Source organism: Henckelia pumila, chromosome 4, assembly GCF_033568475.1.
Source record: "Henckelia pumila isolate YLH828 chromosome 4, ASM3356847v2, whole genome shotgun sequence".
Taxonomy (NCBI): domain Eukaryota; kingdom Viridiplantae; phylum Streptophyta; class Magnoliopsida; order Lamiales; family Gesneriaceae; genus Henckelia; species Henckelia pumila.
This window is the reverse complement of record NC_133123.1, coordinates 78080377-78107473: the sequence shown is the minus strand read 5'-3', so window position 1 is coordinate 78107473 and position 27097 is coordinate 78080377. Positions and strand designations below refer to the sequence as shown.

Below are 27097 nucleotides of genomic sequence, written 5' to 3'. Positions count from 1 at the left end.
TCTAGGCTCACTACACTGGTATGATGCAGGTGAGCACGTAGAGGATGTAGTACCCACCGGAGGCGAGGACGTATGAGCAGACTGGCAGTGATCCCCGTGACCGTGACAGATGTCTGAGTCACATTGCATGTTTTGAATACTTTAGAATGTTATACATTTTAATTATTTTCAGTGGTTGTGGTTTGAAATATTTTATTTAAATATTTTCAGTGCATGCAAACTTTAATCATTTTATTTATGCAGTATTTTAATTCGATATTTGACTCAGATATTTATTTTATTAAATAATGCATTTTTATTTGAGTTATTTATTTATTTATTTACTTTTAAATCTTTTTATTCTGTGCATATATGTATGGGCATATATGTACATATTTTATTTAGTAAATATAAAAAAAAAAAATTCCGCATATTTATTTATTAATTATAGAGTTAGGGTAGTTTCATTTTCACACAGAAAACATGCACATGATCACAAAGACGCACATGGTCACAAAGACACGGGCGAATCACAAAGAAACGTGAAAACATGGAAACACGACAGTAACCAAGCACACAAAAATCTTAGGCTTCTACCAGCAACACATACATACAAAACCTAGGCTTCTACCAGCAACAAATGCACATACATAAATCCTAGACTTCTACCAGCAACACATGCACACTACTAGGATTCTACCAACACATAATCTCAACACATAAATCCGCGGCCAGCGGTTACGCTAACCGAGGTGACGGAACAGCGCACAGCAGGCTGCCTAGGTGAAGGAAGCTACGACTGCTGCTGTCCAGGCGACTGGGCGACGGTGGTGGCACTCGGTGACAGCGGCGGTGACGGCAGACCGACGGCAACCAATGTCTCTGATACCACTGTTGGGAAATCGTCGATCTATCCGCCGCCTAGTTTCTCCATCGTACCTGCGCTGCAAGAACAAAAACAAAGGGAACAATAACGTGAGTAATACAAAGGAGGGATTTCGGGGCTCAGACGCTACAACTCTCCAAACCACCGGCAATCCACGGCGAAGACCACAAAGACTCTTCCCAAACAACCCAACTCATGCCTACACAGTAGGATTCCAGATAGACAGCCTCACAAAGAAGCTCAAGGATTGAACACTCACACAGAAACGAGGACGAGAGAGGGCATCAACACTAAGCCCGACCGTCTCACTCTCTCGCCCCTTCAATCCTCTCCACCTCTCAGCCTCCTCCCCACGCACAGAAAAAGAACCCAGAGAAGAGGAGGTGCTCCACACATCCCCTCACTCACACCAAAGCCTCACACAGAAGCTGAAGAAACGCACAGAAGGAGGCGCACTCAGATTCCTCTCTCCTTTGCTCTCTCACGCTCTCTCTCAATCTCACACAGAGAAGCAGGAGAGGAGGCGCTCTCGCGGCAGATTAGGGAAAGGGGAATTAATATATTAGATGGATAGTGGACTAGGAAAATAATAAGTTGGGCCAAAGCCCAACAGTTAACTTGCTTGCACATATATGATTTCATTCGAATTGGGATTACATTCATATATTTTAAGAGTCATCTCAATTTGTTTCCTCGTATTTAAGTCTTGGGGCGGAAATGTTTGTAGGATTGATGAAAACATGGATGACACGGTGGTCAACGTGGAGGGCGCTCAAGGAGCTCTGCTCAAGTATCTCAATAGCATCTCTTCTAATAGATGGCTGATGATCAAAATATTCTTTGTGTTGATTTTCTTTCTGATGATATTCCTTTTCTTCGTCGCATGACGCATAATGTCAAGGCAGCTGCACCGCGAAATATATATGGTGAGATGACTTGGTGTACTCATATCGGAAAACGTCGTTTATATTTTGGAGAAACAGTAACTGCGCAACATGGGGGGATTCATGTATATTGTCATGTATTATGTTGGATGCTGAAAAGAAAATTTTCAAATGGTCACTTCAAACTCAAAGTAATGGTAAATCCAAACTTTGTTTCCTCTTCTTATTTTCTATGTGGAATGAATGCACTTTAAATTCTTACGCTTGGATCTAATATTGTTTGTATGTAATTTACACTTTGGTGGGCTACACAGATTAAATTTAACAGGTAAATATCTTATATTAATTAGTTTAGTACCAATCATTCGTACACTATTTTCTTTATTGTAGTAATAAAAATATCTGTGCATTTTGGAAATTCGAGATTGAGACATATGACAATTATTAAATTAAAAATTTTTATTCAACTATAAAAAAATCGGTTTTTTATTTAAAAATAAATAATAAAGAATTAGCAAAATAGTTAAAAACCAAAAGTCTATAAAATTTTGTGATAGAATTGTAGCTATTTACACTACTAAACAATAAATATTTATTAATAAATTTGAGATTTAACAATAAATATTTATCAATAAATTTTATATTCCGTTTTAAATATAAAGATAGAGTACCACCTTACAAGCTAAGGCCTGCCAAAGATGCAGGAGTAGGACATTGCCGGCAAGTGTGACATCCAATGTTTTGCATTAATAATGCAAAAAAAAAAATAAAAAAAATTAATAAAATAAAAATAATAAAACCCTATTTCAGGATTAGTCTAACAAAGTCGAGTCACCTGTGCTATAAAAACAAGAAATAGTAACAAATTGTAAAATAATACAGTTATTTATATAATAACTATTTCAATGGGCATACCTATTTTTATGTATACAGATCCTTAAGTAGAGAAGCAATATCAAACTTCTCAAATGCTCATCAACATGGAATCGCAAATGCATGAGATCAATTTCTTCTCTCAACAAAGTATGATAAATTAAAATCTCAGCAAAATATACTAAAGTTCATAAATTTAATGTAAAAAGTTCCTAAATTTAATTTAATTGAAGGTTGAAACTAACTTTACTCACTTTACAAGATAATAATCTCAACGTTCGTAGAAAGAGACTGTTTATGCAACCATTTATAAATCATTTGACGTTTCCTCTCGCCATTCCTTGAATTAGAAATCGAAGTCGTCAACTGTCTATCATATAAGTTGTAGAATAAAGGATGCTCAGAGAGTACCAGTCGCTTGAGGGAGACTATAGTTTTAAGGATGTACCAAATAAAACTATACTCACAATTCTTCCCGATTAATCCATTAAATTCCAATTCTTTCAACTGATTGTCACGCCTGACCATTCTCTTCAATGCTTTTTTTAGGTTAAATGTCCACTTACCTTTCTAAATTCACAAGAACCAATAGAATAAATATATAAGCCACAAATATTCATAAACCCAAAACACATTATATATCATGGTGGAGAAAGGTGTAGGTGCAATGTGATGAATACCATTGATAATTGGAACTTGTGTAGAAGGGGGCATGAATACAGGAATACATCAAGTTCTAGCAGATCAAGCTTATGGTGGTGTCCTTCTAATATTAGAACCAAATGTCTGAGGTTCCTAAGCTTGCTAATGACTCGATCCAGTTTGCATCCCTGAGACAAATGCAAAAACTATATAACATATATGTCTAAGGAAATAAAGAATATATACATAGTCAAAAGAGATTTGTCACACCTCAAAGAAGCTGGCACTTGTCCTTAAAACCATGGATTCTAGATGAGGCAGATCTTCAGCGGTTTTTCGAAATACATAAGGAACTACTTCGCTGTCAGAGAACCTAATGGCTAAAGTTTTCAGCAATGGTACGTGAGAAAAGGACAATTTCACAATACTCATCAGGTCACATATATCAAAATGAGTTAGATTGTTGGCAGACAACTCTATCTCTACGACATGTATACAATAAAATATCGTCAAACTCTTTAACTGGATATGAGGACCATGAATTAGTAATTTGGTGGGAAGCTCACACAATCTTAAGATCATCGATTGGAGGCTCGTGCAATTCGATAACAAGCTCTGAACAGCCTCAGAAGTGAAAGCAATACGATCCAATTCAAGAACTCTGAGAGCATTAATTTTGTTTGGTGTTAAAAAAGAACCACCCTTCAACCGTAGATGTTTCACCCCATGAAGAAGATCAGTAGAAAAAACAGGGCTCTGATACCGGTTGGAGCAAAATCCAAGAGTAAACTGTTCCACTCCCAATGTGCCCAGAGAATTCATCCATTCCTTAAATTTGTCAGAGATGGATCCACAAAAACAACAAACCAATTCAAAAGACATTATTTTAGAACCAGAATGATGTTTTAAAAAGGTATCCACTCTTTCCACAAATTTGCTTTGTGATTGGCGGCTAGTCTCCAGACGAGGAGAGCACAAATCATAGCAACAAATTTTGACTTGGTTGATGTAGGTGTAAATATGCCTCCATCTCCTGGACAGAACACTTGTCCTAACAGCATCCATGGTAGCCAATCGCGAGATAATCAAAGAGATGACATCATCCGACAATTGGCTAATTCTATCTTCCGTCGTCTTCTTCTTCTCCTTCTCCTTCTCCTTCTCCTTCTCCTTCTCCTGCTTCTACTTATCAAAAGTAGTAGTTACTCGGTGCAACATATATACATATATATGAAAAAAACTTGTTCAAAAGTCAGTCATGCCTTTACCAGATAATAGCGTCTCGGTTCATACGATAAAATACAAACAATTCCCACAGATAAAAGTGCAGCACTTGCAACTCGAGCAGCAAGAAATATAACTAAAAACAGAAAATTAAAATTTTGTATAAAAAACCAAAACAAAGTGAAGATAATATTTCTAAGAAAATTACACTTACCATTGTGCATCTTCTGGAGAATAACGAACGAACGAACGAACGAACGAACGAACGAACGAACGAAAAGGCTCTAGATTTTGATCTGCGCTACACTTTACGGAGGGAGATAATTTTTTTTGAGTCAAAACGAGGCTTTGCTTTGCTTTACAGGGGAATTGTTGGCCCTACAGATATCATATATTAGTTATAACGTGCTATGCACGCTATACATATATATATATATATATATATATATATATATATATATTAATAAATATACGTATTTGAAGAAATAATTCAAATATAACTAAGAGGGTGTTTGGCCTGTTTGAAGGAGCTTTTAAGCTCTGAAAATGCGTTTGGTAAAATTTTTTAAAAACAACTTATAAGCTGTTTTTAAAAAAGTAAGGGGGAGGTACTTTTTTAAAAAAGATCTTATTTTAATATTTCATATCTCTAAAATATCTTTGAATATTTTAATAAATCTCTATCTTATCCTCTACTTATTAAATATTAAATATTATTTTAAAAAAATTACAAACAACATAAATTTTTCTAAAAATAAAATATTAAAACAATTTTATTTTTTAATATAGGTTTATTCTAAAACTATTTTCATATGTGTATAACTCAAAATATTATTTTCATAGAATTATACCCTTTTTGGTAATTTTGACAATAAAAAGATCTTATAATACCAAACATATCAACATCTTTAAGTTATTTAAAATAAGTTTACCCAAACACTTTAACAGCTTATTTTTAAAATAAGTTCTAACAACTTATAAGCTCGTAAAACAGCTTTTAAGCTCTAAGAGCTTATAAGCTCTTTTTAATAAGTTTAGTCAAACACCCTCTAAAAGTGTGTTTGAGAGAGCTTTTAAGCTCTTAAAAACAACTTTTAAGCTGTTTTAGAGCTTAAAAGCTCTCCGAATCTGTTTGGTAAATTTTTTTAGAAACAACTTATAAGCTGTCAAAATAAGCTGTTTGACAGCTTATAAGCTGTTTTTCAAAAAGTAAGGAGGGATGTACTTTTTTCAAAAAGATCTTATTTTAACATTTTATCTCTCTAAAATATCCTTAAATATTTTAATAAATCTTCATCATATCCTCCACCCATTAAATATTAAATATTATTTTTTTAAAAAAATCCAAATCACATAAATTTTTCTAAAATAAAATATTATAACAATTTTATTTTTTAATATATGTTTATTCTAAAACTATTTTCATATATGTATAACTCGAAACATTATTTTCATATAATTATACATTTTTTTGGTAATTTCGACGATAAAAAGATCTTATAATACCAAACACATCAACATCTTTAAGTTATTTAAAATAAGTTTATCCAAACACTTTAACAACTTATTTTTAAAATAAGTTCTAACAGCTTATAAGCTCGTAAAACAATTTTTAAGCTATAAGAGCTTATAAGCTCTTTTTAATAAGTTTAGCCAAACACCCTCTAAATTAAGTTTGAGTTTTTTTTTTAATCTCAAATTAAGTTTGGGTTTGAATATGAAAGTATTGGAAATCCATTGATTTATATATATTTTCATTATTTAAATAACTTAAACAAAAAAAAACATATTTATATTTTTTTACATTATAATTAAGTTAATTATAATAGGTTTCAAATCTTAATAATATTACAATAATTTAAAATTCATTATGGTAAATGATCTTAATAAAATTTATTTTATTTTAAATTGTTAAGTCCATAGATTTCAAATGAATCAATCTAAATGTAACCTAAATTGGTTATGGGCTCCGTTTGGGCATGTTTCACAAAAAAAATATTTAATGTTCTATAAGTAGAAAAAAATTAAAATTGTGTTTGGATAAATTTTTATAAAACCATCTTGAAATTATTGCTGCATATATATTTATAATTGTATATTGGCGAAACAATCAGCTTTGAAAACAAAAATTAAAATTGGCGAAAAATACTATTTTAAATTTTTTTTAAAATTATCTATATTTTTAAATTTTTGGATAAAATAGTTTATATTTTTGTGTATACAGATCTTTAAGTAGAGATGCAATATCGAACTTCTCAAATGCTCATCAACATGGAATCACAAATGCATGGGATCATTAATTTCTTCTTTCGACAAAGTACGATAAATTAAAATCACAGCAAAATATACTAAAAGTTCATCAATTTAATTTAATTGAAGGTTGTAACTAACTTTACTTACTTTACAAGATAATAATCTCAGAGTGCGGTTATTCTCTTCTTCAATCATATCTTCAAACTCCTCTTCAGATTCAAAATTAATGGTCAAGTTATGTTGCCTTCGATCTCTACGTATACGACGAAGAGTGCTTTCAATATCCAAATCAAGCGGTATGAAGTTTTCAATCTTTCGAGCACGGCTCATATAACTTGAGATATACTCCTGAAATAAAAAAAATAAAGTGCACAAAACAACCACTAGATCAAAAATTAAACAAAATAAAATAAACCTAGTCTTAAATAAATAATCAATCTTAATAGTAAACAAATAGTCCCCGGAAACGGTGCCAAAAACTTGACCGAAGATTTCGATTGAGAAAATTCTAGCAAGTGAACTAGGTCAAGTTATAATATATTTGGATTGAGTCCAAGTCGATCCCACATAGACTATTGTTTAAATACTAAGATATAAATTATTTAATTTAATCTAGGCTAAATAAAACGATGGATTTTGACAAATTATTAAACTAATGAAAATAACCTAAATTATTCTAAAGCAAATATTTTAATTAAATTAAATGACCAGAATAAATTTAAGACAAATTCAAATTTCAGAAAAATGACCAGGAACACACAACAGTACCAGACATCGATAGCTGCCACGTACTGGATTTAATCAAGCAAGAATCATTCATATTCACGATGAAATTCCCTAGAATAATTATTAATATATTTTTAGAATTAACAATCCTATTTTTATTTAACAGTCCAATTATTTCTAATTGAATTTAATTAAACATAAACGCATTCGCAACTATGGAATTTCAGCTTTCGCCTAAAATCGCACACTGAAACTGAATACTATTTCTAGTCGGTTTAACCATGCGTTGATTAATATTTTTGAAGCTAATTTCAATCTTTTATTTTTTAAGTACAGATCTAACAACATACATGCAATTAATTGGCCATATTAAAAGCAAGAATTATGCACAAATATTAATCAATAAATATTTTATAAATCAAAATCAATCAATCTATTTCATGAACAAAAATCAATAGTCTGGCCCTATCGTGACCCCGGTCAAAAGACAACTACTCCATAATATTAAAATCAAACAAAATTCTCATGTTTGAATTCATAACAAAATAAATCAGAAAAAGAAGAATAAAAAATTCTCAGTGATGGTGCCGAATCTTGCTTGTGCTGCGTGCTTTTCTTCCTTTCCAAGCTTTCAGCCGTCCGTTCTGAAATCTGGCAAACGTCCAAGAGTCAAAAGTCTCCTCCAATTAGGGCTTGATTCCCTTTTTATATCTCTCTCAAAAAGCCATATTTTTAGTCCAAAATAATGTCCAATATTGCCTCCAATAAAAGAGTCTCAAAATTTCCAAATTCTGGCAATATAATTTTTTCCAAATCCGCGACGTACACGGACCCTGGATAACCTCCGTGTTAACCCCCGTGCATTTTTCTAACATGTGAACAGTAACCGCACGGACCCCAGACATGGGTCCGTGTAAACCTCCGGATATCTTCTGTCTCGGATTTCTTCATTAACATGTGCACGGAGGTTGATCCAGAAAGGGCACGGAGTCCGGATATTTCCTGGGCCAAATTCCTTTTTTAACGATATGCACATACCCCCTTTCAGAAGGTGCACGAGGTTCGTGTATTTTATTCTCTTCAATCTTTTTGGCGTCTTATGATTTTTCCGTATTTTTTGGCCAAGTTTCGACATGACATCGCATTATTTGACTTTTTTTCAATATCTAAGCCTTCTCAAATTTTAGTCAAACCTACAAATACATAAAATTATGATGATTTAGGCGTAAAAGTCGGAATAAAAATGTCAGATAAGCACAAATACAACAAAATAATGTGCCAATTAAATAAACTATATAATTTGTGCTTATCATACCACATACGCTTGCTTACTTTCACGCTTTGATGCGCTTCGCGTTTTTTAGAACATATTATTAATCGATAACTAGCTTATTTTTATTATATTATTTTTTTAGATATGTAGGAAATTATTAATTAATATAGTTTTAATACTTTTATGTTATTTCGAATTGAAATTTATTTGTTTAATATTAAATTTATGATAATTTTATTATTTTATTTATTATTTGAATTAATATAATTAAAATTTCAATAAAAATTAAAAACGTTTTTTTTCGTTTAAACTTGAAAAACTTGAAACTTGACCTTCACGTTTCGACGTGCTTCACTTTTTTTAAAACCAGCTTGGTTATAATTAGCATTACATCCGTGACATGCAAGGTATTTTTTTTATACTATTAGTATTAAAAATTATTAAATATACGTATTTGAATAAATAATTCAAATATAACTAAATTATGTTTGAGTATTTTTTAATCTCAAATTAAGTTTGAGTTTGAATATTTTGAATATGAAAGTATTGAAAAATCTATTGATTTAAATATATTTTCATTATTTAAATAACTTAAACAAAAAAAAAATCATATTTATATTTTTTTACATTATAATTAAGTTAATTACAATAGGTTTCAAATCTTAAGAAATTACAATAATTTGAAATCCATTAAGGTAAACGATCTTAATAAAATTGATTTGAGTTTAAATTTTTAAGTCCATGGATTTCAAATTACTTAAAGCTTGTTTGGATTTCATAAACATTTTTTTAAAAAATGTTTTTTAAGCAATAATTTTTGGCTTTTGAAAAAACTCTAAATTTGACTTTAAAAGTATTTTTTTAAACACTTAAATGATCATCCAAACACCTTATGAACTAAAAAAACAAATTTTTTTTATTTTGACTTTTGATACCAAACAAGGCCTTAATCTAAATGTAACCTAAACTGGTTATGGGCTCCGTTTAGGCAGGTTTCAGAAAAAAAAAAAAAAAAAACATTTGATGTTATATAAGTAGAAAAAAATTAAAATTGTGCGTGTTTGGATAAATTTTTATAAAACCATCTTGAAATTATTGTTGCATATATATTTATAATTATATATTGGCGAAACAATCAACTTTGAGAACAAAAATTAAAATTGACGAAAAATACTATTTTAATTTTTTTTAATAAAAAAATTCAATCGTATTTTTATCTATATTTTTAATTTTTTTGGCTAAATAGTTTATATTTTTTTATTTATACAGATCTGTTAAGTAGAGATGCATATGCATTATCGAACTTCTCATCAACATGGAATCACAAATGCATGGGATCAATTTCTTCGTTCAACAAAGCAAGAAAAGTTAAAATCACAGCAAAATATACTAAAAGTTAATCAAAATTTAATTTAATTGAAGGTAGAAACTAACTTCACTGACTTTACAAGATAATAATCTCAATTAACGTTGGTAGGAATAGGCTGCTCATGCAACCTTTCATGAATTATTTGACGTTTCCTCTCACCATTCCCTGAATTAGTAATCGAAGTCATCCAACGTCTCTGTGGTAGGATGTAGAATAAAGGACTTGGAGAGAGTACCAATCGGTGGAGGGAGACTATAGTTGTAAGGATGTACAAAATAAAATTATACTCACACGTCTTCCCCCTAAATCCATTAAATTCCACCTCTTTCAATTGATTGTCACGCGTGACCACTCTCTCCCATGCTTGATTTACATTAAATTTCCACGTATATTCCTAAATGCACAAAGAACCAATATAATAAATACAGCCACAAATATTCATAAATGAATACCATTGATAGTTGGAACTTGTGTAGAAGGGGGCATGAATCCAGGAATACATCAGCAGATCAAGCTTATGGCAGCAATCTTGTAATTAATATCAACACTAAATATCTGAGGTTGCTAACCACTCGATCCAGTTTGCATCCCTGAGACAAATGCAAACACTACTATATAAAATATTTTTTTCACTTTTTTCTAAGGAAATAAATTAATAGCAAAAGAGATTTGTCACATGCACCTCAAACAAGTAGCTGCACTTGTGGTATTCAGCGGTTTTTTCAAATACATGAGGAAGTACTTCGATATCTAAAGTTTTCAGCAATGGTACGTGAGAAAAGGACAATTTCACAATACTAAAGTTAGATATATAAAAATGAGTTAGATTATTTAACTGGAGATCATGAGGACCATGAACAAGTAATTTGATGGGAAGCTCACAAAATCTTAAGATCAACGATTGGAGGCTTGTGGAATTGGATAACATGCTCCGAACAGCCTCAGGAGTGAAAGCAATATAGTCCAATTCAACAACTCTGAGAGCATTTTGGTTGGGTGTTAAAAAAGAACCACCCTGCAACCATAGATGCATGGTGAAGAAAATCAGTAGAAAAACGCACCCAGGGGGTAAGCAGCTGTTCCACTCCCAATGAATTCATCCATTAATCCTTAAATTTGTCGGAAATGGATCCACGAAAACAACAAACCAATTCAAAAGACATTATTTTAAAACCAGAATGATGTTGTAAAAAGGTATCCACCCTGGTTTGTGATGATTGGGTCCGATGGCACAAATCAGTGCAACAAATTTGGACTCGGTTGATGTAGGTGTAAATATGGTAGCCAATCGCGAGATGCAATTGGCTTATTCTATCTTCCTCCTTCCCTGCTTCCATCAACACTGTACCCAAGGCGGGCGAGGGTTTTGCTTTGCTTTGCTTTGCTTTGTTTTGTTTTGTCTTATGCGGGAATGAATTGTTAACCCTACAAATATTAATTTTTTTTTTTAGATTAAAAAATATCAAATTGGATAATAATAATAATTTTTTGTTATGGACAGGATGTCTTGATCTGTTTTTTTTTAAAAATTTTTTTTGATATTTGTAGGGATTTATTTTTTCGCGTTCCCGTAGCAATGTATGTCTACTTTCTAAATTATTTTGGGTACTCACGTTTAAACATTTTGGTTTTCTCCGACTTTCGTACAATCTGACAATGGCAGCCATGCTGGTAAGTAAGCTCGATCTTTCATAAGAGTGTCCATTGCCTCTTGGACCAAATGCTGATGAGAAAGGGAACACCACCATTTCAAATGATGGAGCTACCTTTTAGTTTTGCTTGCAGGAGAATTTTTGAAGGAAGCCAAGCCTTTTTTTTATCGAAGATGGAGTTCATTCTCAAAACCTTATACGGAGTTACCGCACGGCACAGCTGCTCACTTGGTGAGCATTAAAAATCGATTTTCCCTCGATTGATTTTGGCGTGGACCTAGCTTACATATTTCTACTGTTTTGTGGATTCCAACAGGCAATTGAGAAGATCAAAGAATTAACTGTTAGCATAGAGTAGGAAAAAAGTTTGTGAGAAAAGAAGAGTTTACTGGCCAAATGTGCTGCCACGTACAACGTAAGCTCATTGGTAGTGAAAAGGAATTTTTCTCAACAATGGTGCATGGTAGATGCAGTCCTTGCCATAGGGAATGATGACAGGCTAAATATGATCGGAATAAAAAGGTAATTTTTAATTTACTCTTAAGTTTTTGTCAGTCTTGCTTGTTAAATTTGATAGGGATAGTACTGTTTGTATTAAATATTTTCCCTTAGTTTATTTGGTTGATAGAATCATTGTTAACTATGTTGTGTGAGAGAGTATCATGATTGTCTTTCAACTTATTGTGATTATACAATTTTAAATGGGAGGACATGTTGCTCGAACTGTTTAATTCCAAAATTGTGTTTCTGCTACAGGCAATCAGGATCAGGATCACTAAATAATTTTGCATTCTGCATTCAGAGCTTTTTTTCCATCTGTTGCTTCTGGCTCTTAAATATTGATTTTTCTCCTGATGGAATTCCTTCTTCAGGTTTCTGGAGGTACAATGAGAGATTCTTTTCTTGTGAATGGTGTTGCCTTCAAGAAGACTTTTTCGTATGCTGGTTTTGAGCAACAACCAAAGAAGTTTGTAAATCCCAAGATACTTTTGCTAAACATAGAGTTGGAGTTAAAATTAGAGAAAGAAAATGCATAGATAAGGTTAGGAAATTTGCATCTTCTGAATTTAATCCAGCTCTTATATATGAAGCACTTGCCAAAGTCTTGAGAAAGCTCACATTTACTCGGAAATCTTTCATAGGTTGTCAGATCCGTTACAGTATCAATCAATTTTAGAAGCAGAGTGGAATACCATCTATGACAAGTTGGACAAGTGTGAGAAGAGTGGAGCTGAAATTGTTCTGTCACGGCTCGCTATTGGCAACCTTGGGACATAGGTATTGGTTTATGTTTACTTTCAGTATTTTATGTTTAAGAATATTGCTGGTAAGTAAATCGTCATCTTTTAGATCTCTTACTAATTGAGTGAGTGCTATTTTTCACGATACATGTATGTTTGAGAATTATGAGTTTGTACATTTTGTGTAGAAGTATATTTGATTTATTTGCTAGATGATGGAAGATATCATGTGATGTTTTTTTCTATAGTTTCGGTCAGTGAATTTTTTGTTCTAGCGCCATGTTTTTTTCTCATTCTGTGGTTGCTTTAATTTGACATATATTAGCGACTTTGTGAAAAGGCGCTATTTAGTCAAGCACTCATGCAACAAGAGTTTAAAAAGTTTTTTGGTATGTAGTATTTTGCAGATCGTAATATAATTTGTGCGGGTCGTGTTGCCGAAGAAGATATGCAACGGGTTGCAGCAGCTACTGGTGGAACTGTACGTGCAGACAACCGTAAACAACGTTATTGATGAGGTTGTTTTCCTTGCATTTGGTCACATTGATTCTAAACTACCAGTGGTTATGCCTACTCTAGATTGATCTACTTTGATAGCATTTCCTGTTGGATATAGTTAGTAATACTATATCCACGTTGAAAAGGAAAGAAGAAGATGATGAGTTAATAAAGAGATGAACACCAAATAAGTTTAAATATATATATAATATTTAAATGTCAAAAGATGCACTTGGGTAGAATTCATTAAAACTAGCCATGTGTGTATTGTAATATTTAAAATATTACAAATACTCCTTAATTGAAGAAATAAAAAAGAAGCATGTGAAAATTGTACGGAGGAAAAAGTCAAAATAGAAGTTGGGGAGTGACGTTTAGAAGTTTGAAAAAGTGGGGATAGAACATTATAATTGGGGTAATCAATTTTACATTATTATTTTTATCGTTGAATTCAATAATGAATAAGTTTGAGGGCTAATTTGGGATTTTTACATTTAAATCAAAGTAGTTTTTATAAGAAGTTCAGCTATTATTAAATAGTAAAGATATTAATTCTACATTATTGCATTAATCATTATTTATTTTCGAATTTCATTGTTTCAATTTTCGAAAATTAAATGATAATAAGATTCAAAGTGCAGTTAACGTTTAAAATGAATGGATGTCCATTCATTGTATAGGTGCAACTTTTTCATTTGATGTTTTTTTTTCAGAAACCGTCTCTTCAACGAGTTCTTTCAATGATTATATAAGCCTCATTTAGAAACGAGGGCATTAGTTTTCTTCCTTTAAAAAAATTATTGAATTGAAGCAATTAAATTCATCTATACTGTTCTTTGGGAAAGTTTATAAAAATTTCTATTTATAAACTTTGTTTTGTTTTGAATATCCAGGTGGGAATTGCCATACTCCTGTAGCAACATAGTGGGGGTCAAATTTCCTGATGGACAGTGCAATCACGTTCAAAGCAAAGTCACATTCTTGAAGACTATTTATCTAACATTTTCACGTGTAGCACTTTTCAACATTACATTTATATGATTTTTTTTTTGAAGGTACATTTATATGATACTTATAATTCAGCTGACCACTAATTTTATGCCTGTTCAAAAGGTTCTGGGATTTTGTGACCTATTTGAGGATAGGGAAGTTGGAAATTAGCGGTTTAACATATTTAGGTAGTGTTTGAGAGAGTTTTTTTGAAGCACTTTCATCTTTTCCTCCACAAAATTTCATAAAATTTCAAATTTTCAAAATTTTGTGAAGGAAAAGCTGAGAAATGCTTACTAAAAGCTCTCTCAAACACCAAGGGCGGCCCTGCCCAGTGGGGCCCCAAATTTTTTTAAAAAATTTATTATAGATGTATATTATAAATATTATGTATTAATGTAGTTCAATTAATTATTATTATATTATAGCAGTTATTAAAAAAAATCAAAGAATATTTAAACATTGTCAACAACAAATTAAGCTATCACCGAAATTAATATGTTCAATTTTTGCTTCGTTTATCACCTCTCAATTTGGCGTTATTTTTCGTCGACCATCACTTTTCACACTTTTGACATTGATTTTTATAGCTTGATGTTCGACCAATTTCTTCTTGACCTCTGTGTGCGTTAAAATCTGACTTATGACTCGTTCAATTTATTTTTAATTTAATGTTATATTTTAATATTTATAGTTAATTTCATGTCGTGGTTGAAAATTATGGATTGAAGGTACGAATTTCGAAACTTCATTTTGAAAATTGAGACTTTTATTTAATTTATCTTTAATGGCTAAATTAACTACTTCTACATTAAATTAAGACTTACATTGTGTGTTTTGATGGCTCAATGTGATTTTGTTTGGGGATAATTTCATAATTATATTCACAAAATATGAAGATAATTTCGTGTAGCTCGATTATATTTGATTTTTTAAATGAGATTTGATATTTACACTTTATTTTGTGTTACCTACACTCCAATTCATGTGTAGAATGGAGTGCAAATTTATTTACAAATTATAAATGGAGTGCAAATAACAAAAAATTGAGTGTAAATATCAATTTTTTTTTAAAATTAATGTAAGAAACTCTTACTTAATCTTCGCCACGGGCCTCATTTTTCTTTGGACCGTCCCTGTCAAACACTACTTTAGTGGATGTCCATCTGGTCAGACCGCTAGAATTGTTCTTCGTGGTGGAGCAGATCAGGTTTTGTGATCATTCTGATTATTCTGATCCTTGCTAATTATACATGATTCAACCACCAGTCACTAATTGTTGGTCTCAATATTTTAGTTTATCGAGGAGGCTGAGCGAAGTTTGCATGATGCAATTATGATTGTTACAAGAAGGGCTTTGAGAAACTCAACTGTAGTTGCTGGTGGGGATGCTATTGATGTAAGAATTCTCTACCATCTTTGAGAACATCCTTAATTTCTTCATTTGAGGAAAAACATTTGCCACTGAAGGCGATTGCGGTTTGATTTTTTAAAGTTTCTGGTGTCTGCAGATGGAAATAAGCCGATGTTTGAGACAACATGCTCGCACAATCGCTGGGAAGTCCCAGCTCTTTATAAATTCATATGCAAAATCCCTTGAGGTAGATATTTTGGGAAGATTTATGCATGTAATGCAAATGACTAATAAGATTGCTTCTGTTTGGTTCTTACTAAGAGCATCATAATAAGATAAACCAGTATGAATAGCTGAGCTAATCCTTGTGAAAACAAGACATGGGATAATCAGGCAAAGAATGTACTTGTATGTCAAATCTCACTGCACTGCAAGAATCTCTTTGTTCTTATCATATAGTTGTTCCAGGTTATCCCCCGCCAGCTGTGTGATAATGCTGGTTTTGATGCAACTGATGTTCTGAACAAGCTGAGACAGAAACATGCTTTACCATCTGGTTAGCTTCTAATCGGTTTATAATACTGCATGCCAAACTTTATTGTCATATTGATTAACCCGTTAGGTAAATGCGGTGTTAATTATTTCCTCTAAGTAGCTGTCTTTTTATGTAAAACAGGTGAGGGTGGACCATAGATGATTCTTTTGCCAACTTCGTATGGGAACCAGCAGTTCTGAAGGTATGTTAAGCTTTCTTTACTCTGAGAAATGGTATGGCATGGTCTATTTGATATGCATCATATATAGAGGTCCTTATTTTTTCTTAACCTTGTCATTCCTTAGATTAATGCCATAAATGCTGCCACCGAAGCAGCTTGCTTGATCTCAAGTGTTGACGAGACAGTGAAAAACCCCAAGGTAAATTGAATTTTGGACCTATCACTTGATCCTGTCCCTTGGACGATATGATCTTCATTACCCTTTTAATCCTTCAACATAGTCCGAGAGCGCTCAAGGAGAAGCTGCTGCCGGTGCCATGGGTGGCAGGGGGGGCGAGGTGGAGCTGCTTTTCGTGGTCGGGGAATGAGGAGACGATAGGCTTTTGGACATCTTATCTTATGCTCTAAAAGCAAGATTGCTGACTGTTGATTGGTATCGTTTTTTAGAATACAGGGATATGCTTTCTTGGGACAGAATTTAGGACTATCACATACATCTCATCTGAGGTGATGTTTTATTAAATTTCAGTTCCAATTGCTACCGTGTTTAGTTGGTAATAAAGAGTTCATTTTTTTAAATGTATTTGAAACAATACTCACTTCAAGTTGAAATGGTAGAATACGTTTTAAGCACCATCAAGTAATGACATTATTTTTGTACTGCTGAAAATTGTAAAGGTTCATTCAAGATGAGAATAAAAAATACGAGATCCTCTGATTTGACACATGGAATCGTTAATTTTTTAATCGAAAAAGTAACTGCTCCAAATGTTTATGCAAATATGCCGTAGTATATTGATATTTAGGAGGATCAAAGCAAACCCAAAATCCATTCAATTGGTTACTGATTGGTTTGTCCAAAGAACCGACACCATAAACTTTAGAAAAAAAACAAACAGTATAAGTTCCTAATTCTGAGTTTGCATGAAACTACATAAAAGTTCCCAAGATCAAATTAGAACATTGACACCGGTGAGAAACTTTGATTCAAACTATGCCCGGAATACAACAATCCATGGACTACTTCCATAATTTGACGATTTTGTCGTGACTAGCAGATGCAACCATACCTGCAACGGTTGATACGGCCAACGACGCGATCAATCCTTCGTGTGCAGCGAGAGTCATGGTCTTGTTTTCAGACATGTTCCAAAGCTCCATTGACTGAACATAATACAAACCCTTGTTCAGAAACATCGATCTTGGGGCATTTGTCCCATATGATATGGTATATGCTTCATGGTGAATTTATGTCATTTACAAAAAAAATTATATTCAGACTTGCCTGGTAACAGCCGATGACCAGCAAAGATGAATACGTAGGATGGAAAACACAGGAATGGAATTTGTTGCCATTACAGCTGAGGTCGTGTAAACACTCGCCTTCACTTCCAGACCTTAAAGTCCATACTCTCACTGAATCCTCGCTGACAGATGCCAAGAGCTCTCCAGACGGATCCCAACAAACGGAATGTATAGGTTTCGTGTGACCCTAACATAAAATCAACAGATGCAAATTCATTTGCGAATGATTAAGAGCATATAGTTTATAAAATAATCAAATTTCTACGATGGGAATAAACGAACCTTTAGTGAATGCCGGCAAGCCTGAGTCTCTGCGTCCAGTATTGATACAACATTTTCTGCTGCCGCAGCAAGATATCTTCCAAGACGGGGTTGGAATCTGACTTGGGCCGTCCCACCCTATTGAACCAGAGAATCGAAAGGTCCAGCTAAATAAATTTCCTCCCGAAACATTTTAGTATACAAGTTCGATTTTATTAATTTATTTTTACCTTGAAAACTCTCGCACAGCTACCATTAGTAATACTCCAGTATCTTATCTCACCATCACCATCACAAGAGCAGATAAGATCTTCTTTGTTGGGATGAAAGTCCAGTGACATTACACCCGCAGAATGACCAGTGAAGGTACGAAGTGAATAGCTAGGCTGCATACAACTCAATGTCTCAACACTTAGTGGGAAAAAAATTTATTGAATGAAAAGAAAATTATCTAATTATTGAACTTCTAGAAATCACAGGATGATTATGATTATGTATAGATAAGAAATTTCAACACGATCACTTGTCAAGGTACAGTAACATCATTCATCAACTAACATTGTCTGCATCCCAGACTCTGACAGTTTTGTCAAAAGAAGATGTTGCGAGGCGTGCCCTGCTTGGACTGAAGCGAACATCGGTAATAAGTGACGAGTGTTCTTCAAGAGTAGATTTTGGCTTCAAAGTGTCCGTGTACCACAAAATTGCCTGCAACAATTTAGGTCATTTCAGATTACTTTCACAAGCAAGAAAATTAGCATCATGCTCCTTGAGTTTCCCAAGTTAGACGAACACAAAAAATTTGTTACTTGAATCCCCAAACTTCCTGAACTCTTGGCACTTACCTTCTTATCATGACCGCCACTAGCTAGCAGCTTCCCATCTGATGAGAAGTGGCAACACCCAACTTTACTACCACTGGCACGGACAGAACTCACTTCCGTAAATGTGAAACCTAAATATCATAAACTCGTTATCAGACCATACGAAAATCCATTCAAACACTATAACTCAAATTTCTCTCCAAGATTCAAACTCTGTTATTCCCTTTAAGAGCTATCTCAGACTGCTGTAGCTTCTAACTATAATCAAACCACACAATCAACCATAGGAAGAGGTCAAAATCAATTGCAAACAAAAAAATTTTGGTAAACAATTTAGAAATCCACATGAAAATATTTGTGTCCAAAAATCAGCATCAGCAGGAAGGGAACATATTAATAAACTTAAGAAAAGAGAAAAGTGCACTTTATATGGTAAAATCAACTCAAAAAAATGCTTGTTAATCACAAATTCCAATAAATCATAATGAAATTTCGAGGAATTTGAATGCAAAAGCCTTTCACTTACCTTTGCTAACATCCATACAGCGGCCAACAGCATCTCGGGCATCTGCATCATCATGGGACAAAAAAGACTCCACGTTGTCTTCAACATCATCCACAAAGCGATCCATATCAGCTTGCACAATGTCTTTATCATCCCACTGCAAAAATTGGATTTCGATGAAAAATTCAGTTGTATCAAATAGTATCACAACCAAATATGCTAACATGATGACTATTCTCACCAATTGATTTGATGGAGATGTAAGAGTACCGGTGTTATCAGCTCCAAACATCATCAGGGGTTTTGAAGAACTGCTGCTGTGTGGTAAAGCAGTCATTGACATTACATCACCTGGTGTGTGAGTGGAGGGCGTTGAGGGAGCTGAACTTGGAGATGGACCAGCTGTATTTGCAGTTCCCGAGCTATTAGCAGGGCCTGAAGATGACCCAGGCTGCTTTCTCTTCCTCCCAGTCTGGTTTTTAGAAGCCTTGAAATTCATAAAAGCCGAAGTCAGGAATCTTCAGATACTCTAAACTATATATTTCATAAAATTAACGATTCATAAGAACCACATCTATGAATTGTTTTTCTGGTGGCACAAGAGCTTTTGGTATAACTAGTGTAACATAGGTTTTGTTGTCCAATAGCAAAAAAGGCCGTGTAATTCTTGGGTCAGCCATATACTTCATGTGTCTACTTCCGGTATCACTTGTACCGACATACATGATCTCCGAGCACCATCGATTCGCCGGCCCCTTATACATGTGGTATGACTCTGCAGATAATTGTGTTGTTATTATCACTGTTTTTTTTATGAAACTTTGAAGTATTCTCAGCCCAAGTTTAGCAGAATAGGAGAGCCCAACAGCCCAAGAACAATCTACAAACATCGAAGGCATGCTTCACCATCGAGTTCACTGTCCAATGTGCGCGACGACACTTTGGAAACCCTGAGGTTTAGTTTTAACACCCTTCCTAATTCTTTTTTCAAAAAAAATTTCTGTAGTCTAAGTAGATAATACATCGTTGTGCTCCATGCTTGATAATATTGCTGACCGTCAGATTTTCAACCAATAGCTAATCAAGCAGAAAATATTTCATAACCACCAAATATTAATCAGTATTCGTAATAGTTTAATAAAGTGCCAATTAACTGCAACAGACAAGTAATCCAATAATGCATTTTTTAGATGCATTATAAAATATGACAGGATATGAGATAAATATTGCCAAGAATATAGAAAGAATACCTGATCATTTCCACGGAAAGAATTTGAGATGCTGCCATCACCGGCAACACTTCCAGCTTGCTGGAGATTGTGATTCGAACTCTGAGGCTGCTGACCTGAGAGAGCAAGTTGTTGAAGTTGCTGTTGTGTTTGATTATTGTTCTGTTGCTGGTGCTGTATTTGGGCCAATTTCAACTGCACAACGAATGAAAGATTTCATTCAGTATATAATCCAGGAAAAATGAGATCAGTAGCAAGGCTTGATTTTTCGAGCAAGATTCTGTGGAAGGTGAAAGTGAAATCAACCAAAAAGAAAACAAGACAGCAAACTTTGAGTGAAGAAAGACAAGTCACCTTCATTAGCATATCTGGATCTGCACGGATACCAGCTTGCAAAGGAGACCCGATATTAGGAACCACATCACCGACAGAATTAGGAAGGCCATCTTTCCCCATGGACATACTTCGATTGTTTAAAAGCATTCTCAGTCTTCTGCTCTCTGCATCATTGGTAGACGGTGAAGTTAAATTCTGTTGTGCAAGCAGAAGCTGCTGTTGGTGCTGAGGTGTTAGCATCTGTAACTGATGAAACGGTTGAGGCCCCTGCATAAATGACTTCGACTGCTGGAGAAGCCCAGAGCGAAGCTGTTCAAGACCCTGCAAAATTAGGGAAGAAAATAAGAGATTAGCAGGCAAAAAACCTGAACAAGAGGCAATTGACGAGTGTTTGAATATGCAAAAGGGATTTCTAATACATATTCCCAGCTTCAAAAAAATAATGATTTAAAAGAGCTTATTGTCTCTCAGTGAACAAAAACCTAATGGAAATGTAATTAGACCAACTAAGAGCCTCGAAACAGAATGGTAGATCGACCATGTCATTCAACCTTAGACCTCTCCACTAAGAAATGATAAATTATATGGCAGAACATCACTCAGGTGAGGCATCAACATGGAGTGCATTCCACAGTTAAAAGAAGCATAGAAGTACTTTGAGAACTGCATCATAATCATGTAGTGTTTTACCAAACAACAAGAGGTTACAGATTCATCAACAGTATACTTACAGTCAACGGCCATCCTTTCAATGTCAGATTGTTACCACCTGGATTGGACCCTAAAACAAGAGAAATGGAATTAAGTAATTAACTACAGCATGTCGTAGGCAATGCAATCAGTTACTGTTCCATGGCACAACTTTGTTTCTATTATATGTTACTTAGGCTGATTTCACCCTTCCAAGTTCCAACATGTGTTAAATAAGTTACTCTCAAGTTACAACAACATATTATTCTTCATTACAGTGAATAAGAACAAAAAAAACAATATCCACCTATCCACATTGTTAGAAAAATAAATATACAACAATGACGGTAACTCAAACCCGAAAAGCGTTTAAGAAGGTACCAGGAATTCCAATTAGAGACCCTTCAGGAACGCCAGCTCTGGGATTCAGTATCGGATTCATTTCAGTCTTGATTTCCTGTTTAAGCAATTGTACAAACAAAGGTATTCCAGACTAATGACAAGGAAAATTTCCAAAAATAATCAAAGGGATAAAATACTGACGACTGTAGACCCTGGATACTGCTGGTTTCGAGCTTGTACTTGGGGAGACATTGCACCAGCTGTACCATGTAGCACTTGCCTGAAAAGGGATTTTGTTCACATAAGAATGTAGAAGTAAAAATCAATGCTTGATATTCCAGAAATAGTTACTCGACGTCCATCTTTTTTTCTCAATAAACTGATCAGAATTAATACAAAGCTTAGAGGTACAACCAGGAGGTTGGCAAAGTCCACTCCTTCAAATGTAAAGCAAATACATACAAGCTTCTTATTTGTACACATACAACAGCACATACTAGAGACAACAAATTGAGAGGTAAGACACCTGCAGTCCAACCTTATTGAACTGACAAACAAGAAAGTTTAGTTGATATCATGGTGAACATACCCAGAAGGCTGGCCAGCTGCAGCAGCTGATTTCAAGATTGAGGCATGATTCGAATCCAAAAGCCCACTCACATTATCGCCAAATCTTTGCTGAAGATAAATACCATAACGTTATCAACTGAAACTAAACCACGAATGTATGCATACCTTTAAGAGTAACTTGTACCTTTAAGGCTGCATCATCCAAAGATTCCCTCTGAGCAGGGAGCTTTAATTTTTCCTCATACATCTTCGTTGCAAGCGCATTGGCAGTGCCAGGGTTTTGTCTCATCAGAGAATCATTTCCAACAATTCCATTAGCTGTGCCATTCAGGAGGTGGCCACCCTCCCGACGCTGCTGAGCCTGTTGTTGCTGATGCTGAGCCTGTTGCTGCTGTTGCTGATGTTGCTGTTGCTGCTGTTGTTGTTGCTGTTGCTGTTGCTGTTGTTGCTGATGCTGTTGCTGTTGAGCCTGTCTCTGCAACAAAAGCTGCTGCATCTGCATTTGGTGCTGCTGTTGCTGCTGTGGATGCTGTGGCTGTTGAGATTGTTGCTGTTGCTGTTGCTGTTGCTGTTGTTGCTGTTGCTGCTCTCTTGATTTCATTAATTGGGTCTGCATTTTTCAAATAAGGGAAGCGAGTAGTCAGACCGTAGCACCATTATGTCTCTATTGCTTTTCCAGAACAAGTGTAGTTAGACAATTAGACTGCTGTCAGAATTCCAAATTGTGAATACAGTACAAGACTCCATTTCCTACAAATACTTGAAGATGGCTTTGATACTTGAAGATAGCTTTGATGCTTAGAACACAGAAAATGTGCAAAAGACCGAAAGAATGCAGAAAATTTTCTACTCGTGATGTTGTAGGGAGCAATGCAGTTGAAAAGAATTCAGTCAAACATACTGATTAGAAACTCTTGAAGAAACGTGCTCAAACAAATTAAAGAAATTAGACAAAATCATATAGCAGACAACTGTCTGGGCAGGAGAAGCTAGAAATCCACTGCACATTATACAAACTTGGAACGATGTATTCTATTATCTGTCAACCAGTAGTTCATTCTGCATGTCATAGGCAAATAAAACAACAGAGAAAATTCTTCCAAAACCAAGTCCAGAAAAGGGAGTGAAGCATAGCCACCTCAAATGTTAGTGAAATAGTTCCTAATAAAGTTGACATCAGAATAGTTTGCTTCTGATAGATTCAGACAGTGAAAGTAAATCCATCTTGAAAGGACAAACATTTTCGCAAACCTCGATGTAAGATGCAGCAACCTCTGAGTGCTTTTCATTTGTCCTGGCAATGAATATATCCCAAAACACAGACCACCACTCAAAGAGAAACCCACCAGGAGCATCAATTGCTGCAGAAATATCCATTAGTTAGAAGGAAGCAAACACTGAGATAAGGAACACACTCTTTTTACTCATTTTTCATTGTACTCACCAACGGGATCAGATGAAACTTTTCCTTCAGCCTGAAATGCCTGCGCAGATGCCTTCAGATCTCTCTTCACCAAATAATCGTGAATATACACATCCAGCCTGTAATAAGAGATCCAAAAAATCGGCATAAAACATCAGAAAAAGGGGGGGAGACAAAAAAACCCGAATGAGAACATTGCGAAATAAACTTTTGAAGTGACAATATTCTAATCATAAATTACCAAATAGACAAAATAGAAGACAGAATTAATATCCCTCTCCTACAAACTAAAACCTCAACAATCATCACACTCGAAGCTCCACAATCATCACAAGAACCCAGGAACACACACGAAAGGTCAAAGGCACAGAGAAGACAAGTACCAAAAAGCTTAAACCTGGGTATCCAAATTCACCAAACCAAGACGACTCAAGAACATAAATCTTTACATGAAGGATTTTTGGGGGGAAAATCCCTTTTATAAAAAAAAAACATAAAAAGAACAGGCAGAAGGGAATGTCGGGAAAAGATTACTGGAACACAAGAAACTAAAACCTTACATTTTATCGGCCTCCCAGTTGGTCTGAGACATGTCTGGCAGCCCAGTAGAACAGAATACACAACTCAGATCTCCAATAAACAAATTACACTTTTACTTCCAACCCTTTGGTCTCTGTAATAAATTTGATCCAAAAAACGCTCAAATCAGAAAAAAAAATAGTTAGAAAAAATACTTCTCGATATCAACACAACAGACAATAAACATAAAAAGCCCAAGTCACTCGGTTACAACACCATATAGATTCAGAAGGGAAGACCAATAACTCTTGATAAAACAAACGTACAGAAAGAAAGAACAAATGAGGTAAGCAATACAAACTGGCGAGCACCCCAACCTAGGTATTTCAAAGGGAAAAAAATGAATCTTTGTACATTTTCTTGAATAAAATGACCGAAAGACAAAAGAGAGATTTGAGAATACCAATAACCCAAGAAGAAAAACAGATTTGTAGATAATTTATTTGCAGAGGAATGAAGAAATTCCTTCCTTTTTCTTCTGATGATTAACTTTAGTGGTGTATTGAAGAGGCTGTTGCAGATATCTTCCAACTTCTTAATAATAATAATAATAATAATAATAATAATATTGATATAATCTCATTTTTACATTTTACCCCTCTGATATTACCAAATTTCATATTAGAACCTTTGATTCTTTTTTTTTGAGAGGAAATAAATCTCAACGTTTGTGAGAGGTGCGCTCCAACTCTAGGACTGAATGTTGGGTTGAAATGTCATTCTGCTTAGACTCTTGCTTTTTTAACACTGTTTTTAGCGAGGGGCTTGTACTTTTGTGTATTTATTAATAAGTCCTTTAACGTTTTAAATATATTTTTTTCATTTTTCTTTTTTCTTTTTCTTTTTCCTTTTTTCCCCCTGTGATTATTGTGTTTTAAAATCGATCCATTGGGTTTGCTGGTAAGGCACAAGAGTTTGTAAATGATTTCTAACATGAACATTGAAATAAAATTTATGTATTGGAATGTAACAATAAATATAATGAATTTAAAATATTGAAGTGAATATGCCAAAGTCAATTGTTTTGGATCTCTCTGGAACTATGCACTTTTTCTTAAACTTTTTATTTTTTTATGATTCTTAAATGTTTTGGAAATTTAAGTATATATATTAAAAATATATGTGTGTGTGTGTGTGTGTGTGTGGACAGTTTGCTTCAAATCAATATTTTTGCAATGAAAATGAAATTATTTGTATTGGTTAATTAATACCAATGAAAAATTACGATTATGAATATGGAAAAAATAAAAAATGTTATCGATTAAAGTTAACGTCGTCAATTGTATTATACATTTGGATATCACGTGAATAAATTATGGAGTTGGAAATACCATGAAAAATATAATTTTTTTTATTTAAAACGTCATGTATATATGTTATTATTATATTATATTATTAAAGTAGAGACCCTTTAATTAACAAACTTTCAATTAATTGGTAAAATTTGATTTGAAATCATCATTATCTCCTAACTTAAATTTTAATAAAACCAAAATTATTAGGCAAAATATTCATTTTATACGGTTTCCTCTTTTCTAACCATTAAAAGTTCACTTTGTGCCATTTGATATTATTTTATTTACAAATATGACACTCAATTTATAAGATATATATTTTTTGTGAATATTTGTTTAGGAAAACGTTATATTTTTATTATTTTTTAATTTTACAATTTATTATTTATTTTTTTATTATTTTTTTAATTTTATAATTTATTATTTATTGTCTTTACGAGCACGCAACGCGTGCAGCGGAATACTAGTTATATAATTAAGTGAAAGACCTCGAAAATAATTAATTTTGATGTTCTTATATATTTTTTTCTAGTTTCTGACATATTTTTTATGATAATTGAATTTCAACAATTATTTTTACTTTTTAGAGGGATTAGATATTAAATTCTAGCATATAAAACCATCATCGTTATAAATTTATTATATATTATTATAATAGATTTAATGAACTAACTTTCAATTAATTGGTGAAACCTGATTGATATAAAATTATGATTATATCATAACTTAATTCAGTATTTATGAAAACGCCACACACCTATAAAATTGATGTGTTTGTTGTGTGTTAGTGACTATTTATTTATGAAACACTATATTTTTGTATTTTTTAAATTTTACAATTTATTTTTAAATATATTTTTGTTTAAAAAAACACGAACTTTACAAGTATGTGCGTGCACGAGAGTACTTAATTATGATACGAACACATGCCATGTCTCCTTCCATTTTATATAGTTGATAAAATTGGTGGCGCTAAATATGAGTCTAGGAACATGGCATATTTGTTATTGGGCCACACGCAACTTTGAGTGAATTATTGGGTTGGCCCATAAAAATTTTAAAGGAATCAATACTACGAACTGGCCCAACCCATTTAGAAAGGACGTTGGAACTTGGATGATTGATGAAGTTTGATTCATGATTCATCGTTTCATCTACTCTCCAAAAAGATATGACCT

The 27097-nt window shown here is 33.6% G+C and overlaps 2 protein-coding genes and 1 pseudogene across 4 annotated transcripts; 1 reads left to right on the top strand and 2 right to left on the bottom strand.

Moving 5' to 3' along the window:
- Window positions 1–758: 758 nt before the first annotated feature.
- LOC140861296 (F-box/FBD/LRR-repeat protein At5g44980-like) lies at window positions 759–4712 on the bottom strand. The gene is made up of 7 exons (XM_073264302.1): window positions 4703–4712; window positions 4533–4624; window positions 3535–4446; window positions 3303–3452; window positions 3090–3192; window positions 991–1064; window positions 759–923 (listed from the first exon to the last, which is right to left on the bottom strand). Exons 1-7 carry the CDS (start codon window positions 4710–4712, stop codon window positions 759–761), a joined length of 1506 nt encoding a protein of 501 aa, XP_073120403.1.
- Window positions 4713–11765: 7053 nt separating this feature from the next.
- Window positions 11766–17165, top strand: LOC140861295 (T-complex protein 1 subunit eta-like; annotated as a pseudogene).
- Window positions 17166–17371: 206 nt separating this feature from the next.
- On the bottom strand, window positions 17372–25182 carry LOC140867703 (transcriptional corepressor LEUNIG). Of its 3 annotated transcripts, XM_073272752.1 has the most exons (20): window positions 25028–25106; window positions 24891–24941; window positions 24606–24718; window positions 24067–24164; window positions 23874–23983; window positions 22807–23232; window positions 22642–22730; window positions 22254–22332; window positions 22092–22167; window positions 21752–21801; window positions 21039–21341; window positions 20706–20879; window positions 19697–19942; window positions 19477–19612; window positions 18972–19081; window positions 18685–18834; window positions 18357–18512; window positions 18148–18264; window positions 17846–18052; window positions 17372–17724 (listed from the first exon to the last, which is right to left on the bottom strand). In XM_073272752.1, the coding sequence occupies exons 3-20, from the start codon at window positions 24635–24637 to the stop codon at window positions 17581–17583; spliced, it is 2703 nt and encodes a 900-aa protein (XP_073128853.1). In that variant the 5' UTR covers window positions 24638–24718; window positions 24891–24941; window positions 25028–25106; the 3' UTR covers window positions 17372–17580. The 3 variants fall into 3 exon arrangements, with proteins under 3 accessions (XP_073128853.1, XP_073128852.1, XP_073128851.1); XM_073272751.1 differs by lacking the exon at window positions 24891–24941 and having other exon boundaries at window positions 25028–25182; XM_073272750.1 differs by lacking the exons at window positions 24891–24941; window positions 25028–25106 and adding an exon at window positions 24942–25015.
- Between the last annotated feature and the right edge of the window lie 1915 nt (window positions 25183–27097).

Coding starts and splice junctions, on each gene's coding strand:
- LOC140861296 (XM_073264302.1), bottom strand. Junction 4,447..4,532: donor AACCGAGACGCTATTATCTG/GTAAAGGCATGA, acceptor TTTGATAAGTAG/AAGCAGGAGAAGGAGAAGGA. Junction 3,193..3,302: donor ACAAGTTCCAATTATCAATG/GTATTCATCACA, acceptor TTGTGAATTTAG/AAAGGTAAGTGGACATTTAA.
- LOC140867703 (XM_073272751.1), bottom strand. CDS start 24,637: ATGTCTCAGACCAACTGGGAGGCCGATAAAAT. Junction 20,880..21,038: donor ATCCAGATATGCTAATGAAG/GTGACTTGTCTT, acceptor TTCGTTGTGCAG/TTGAAATTGGCCCAAATACA. Junction 18,265..18,356: donor GCTGTGCGAGAGTTTTCAAG/GTAAAAATAAAT, acceptor CTGGTTCAATAG/GGTGGGACGGCCCAAGTCAG.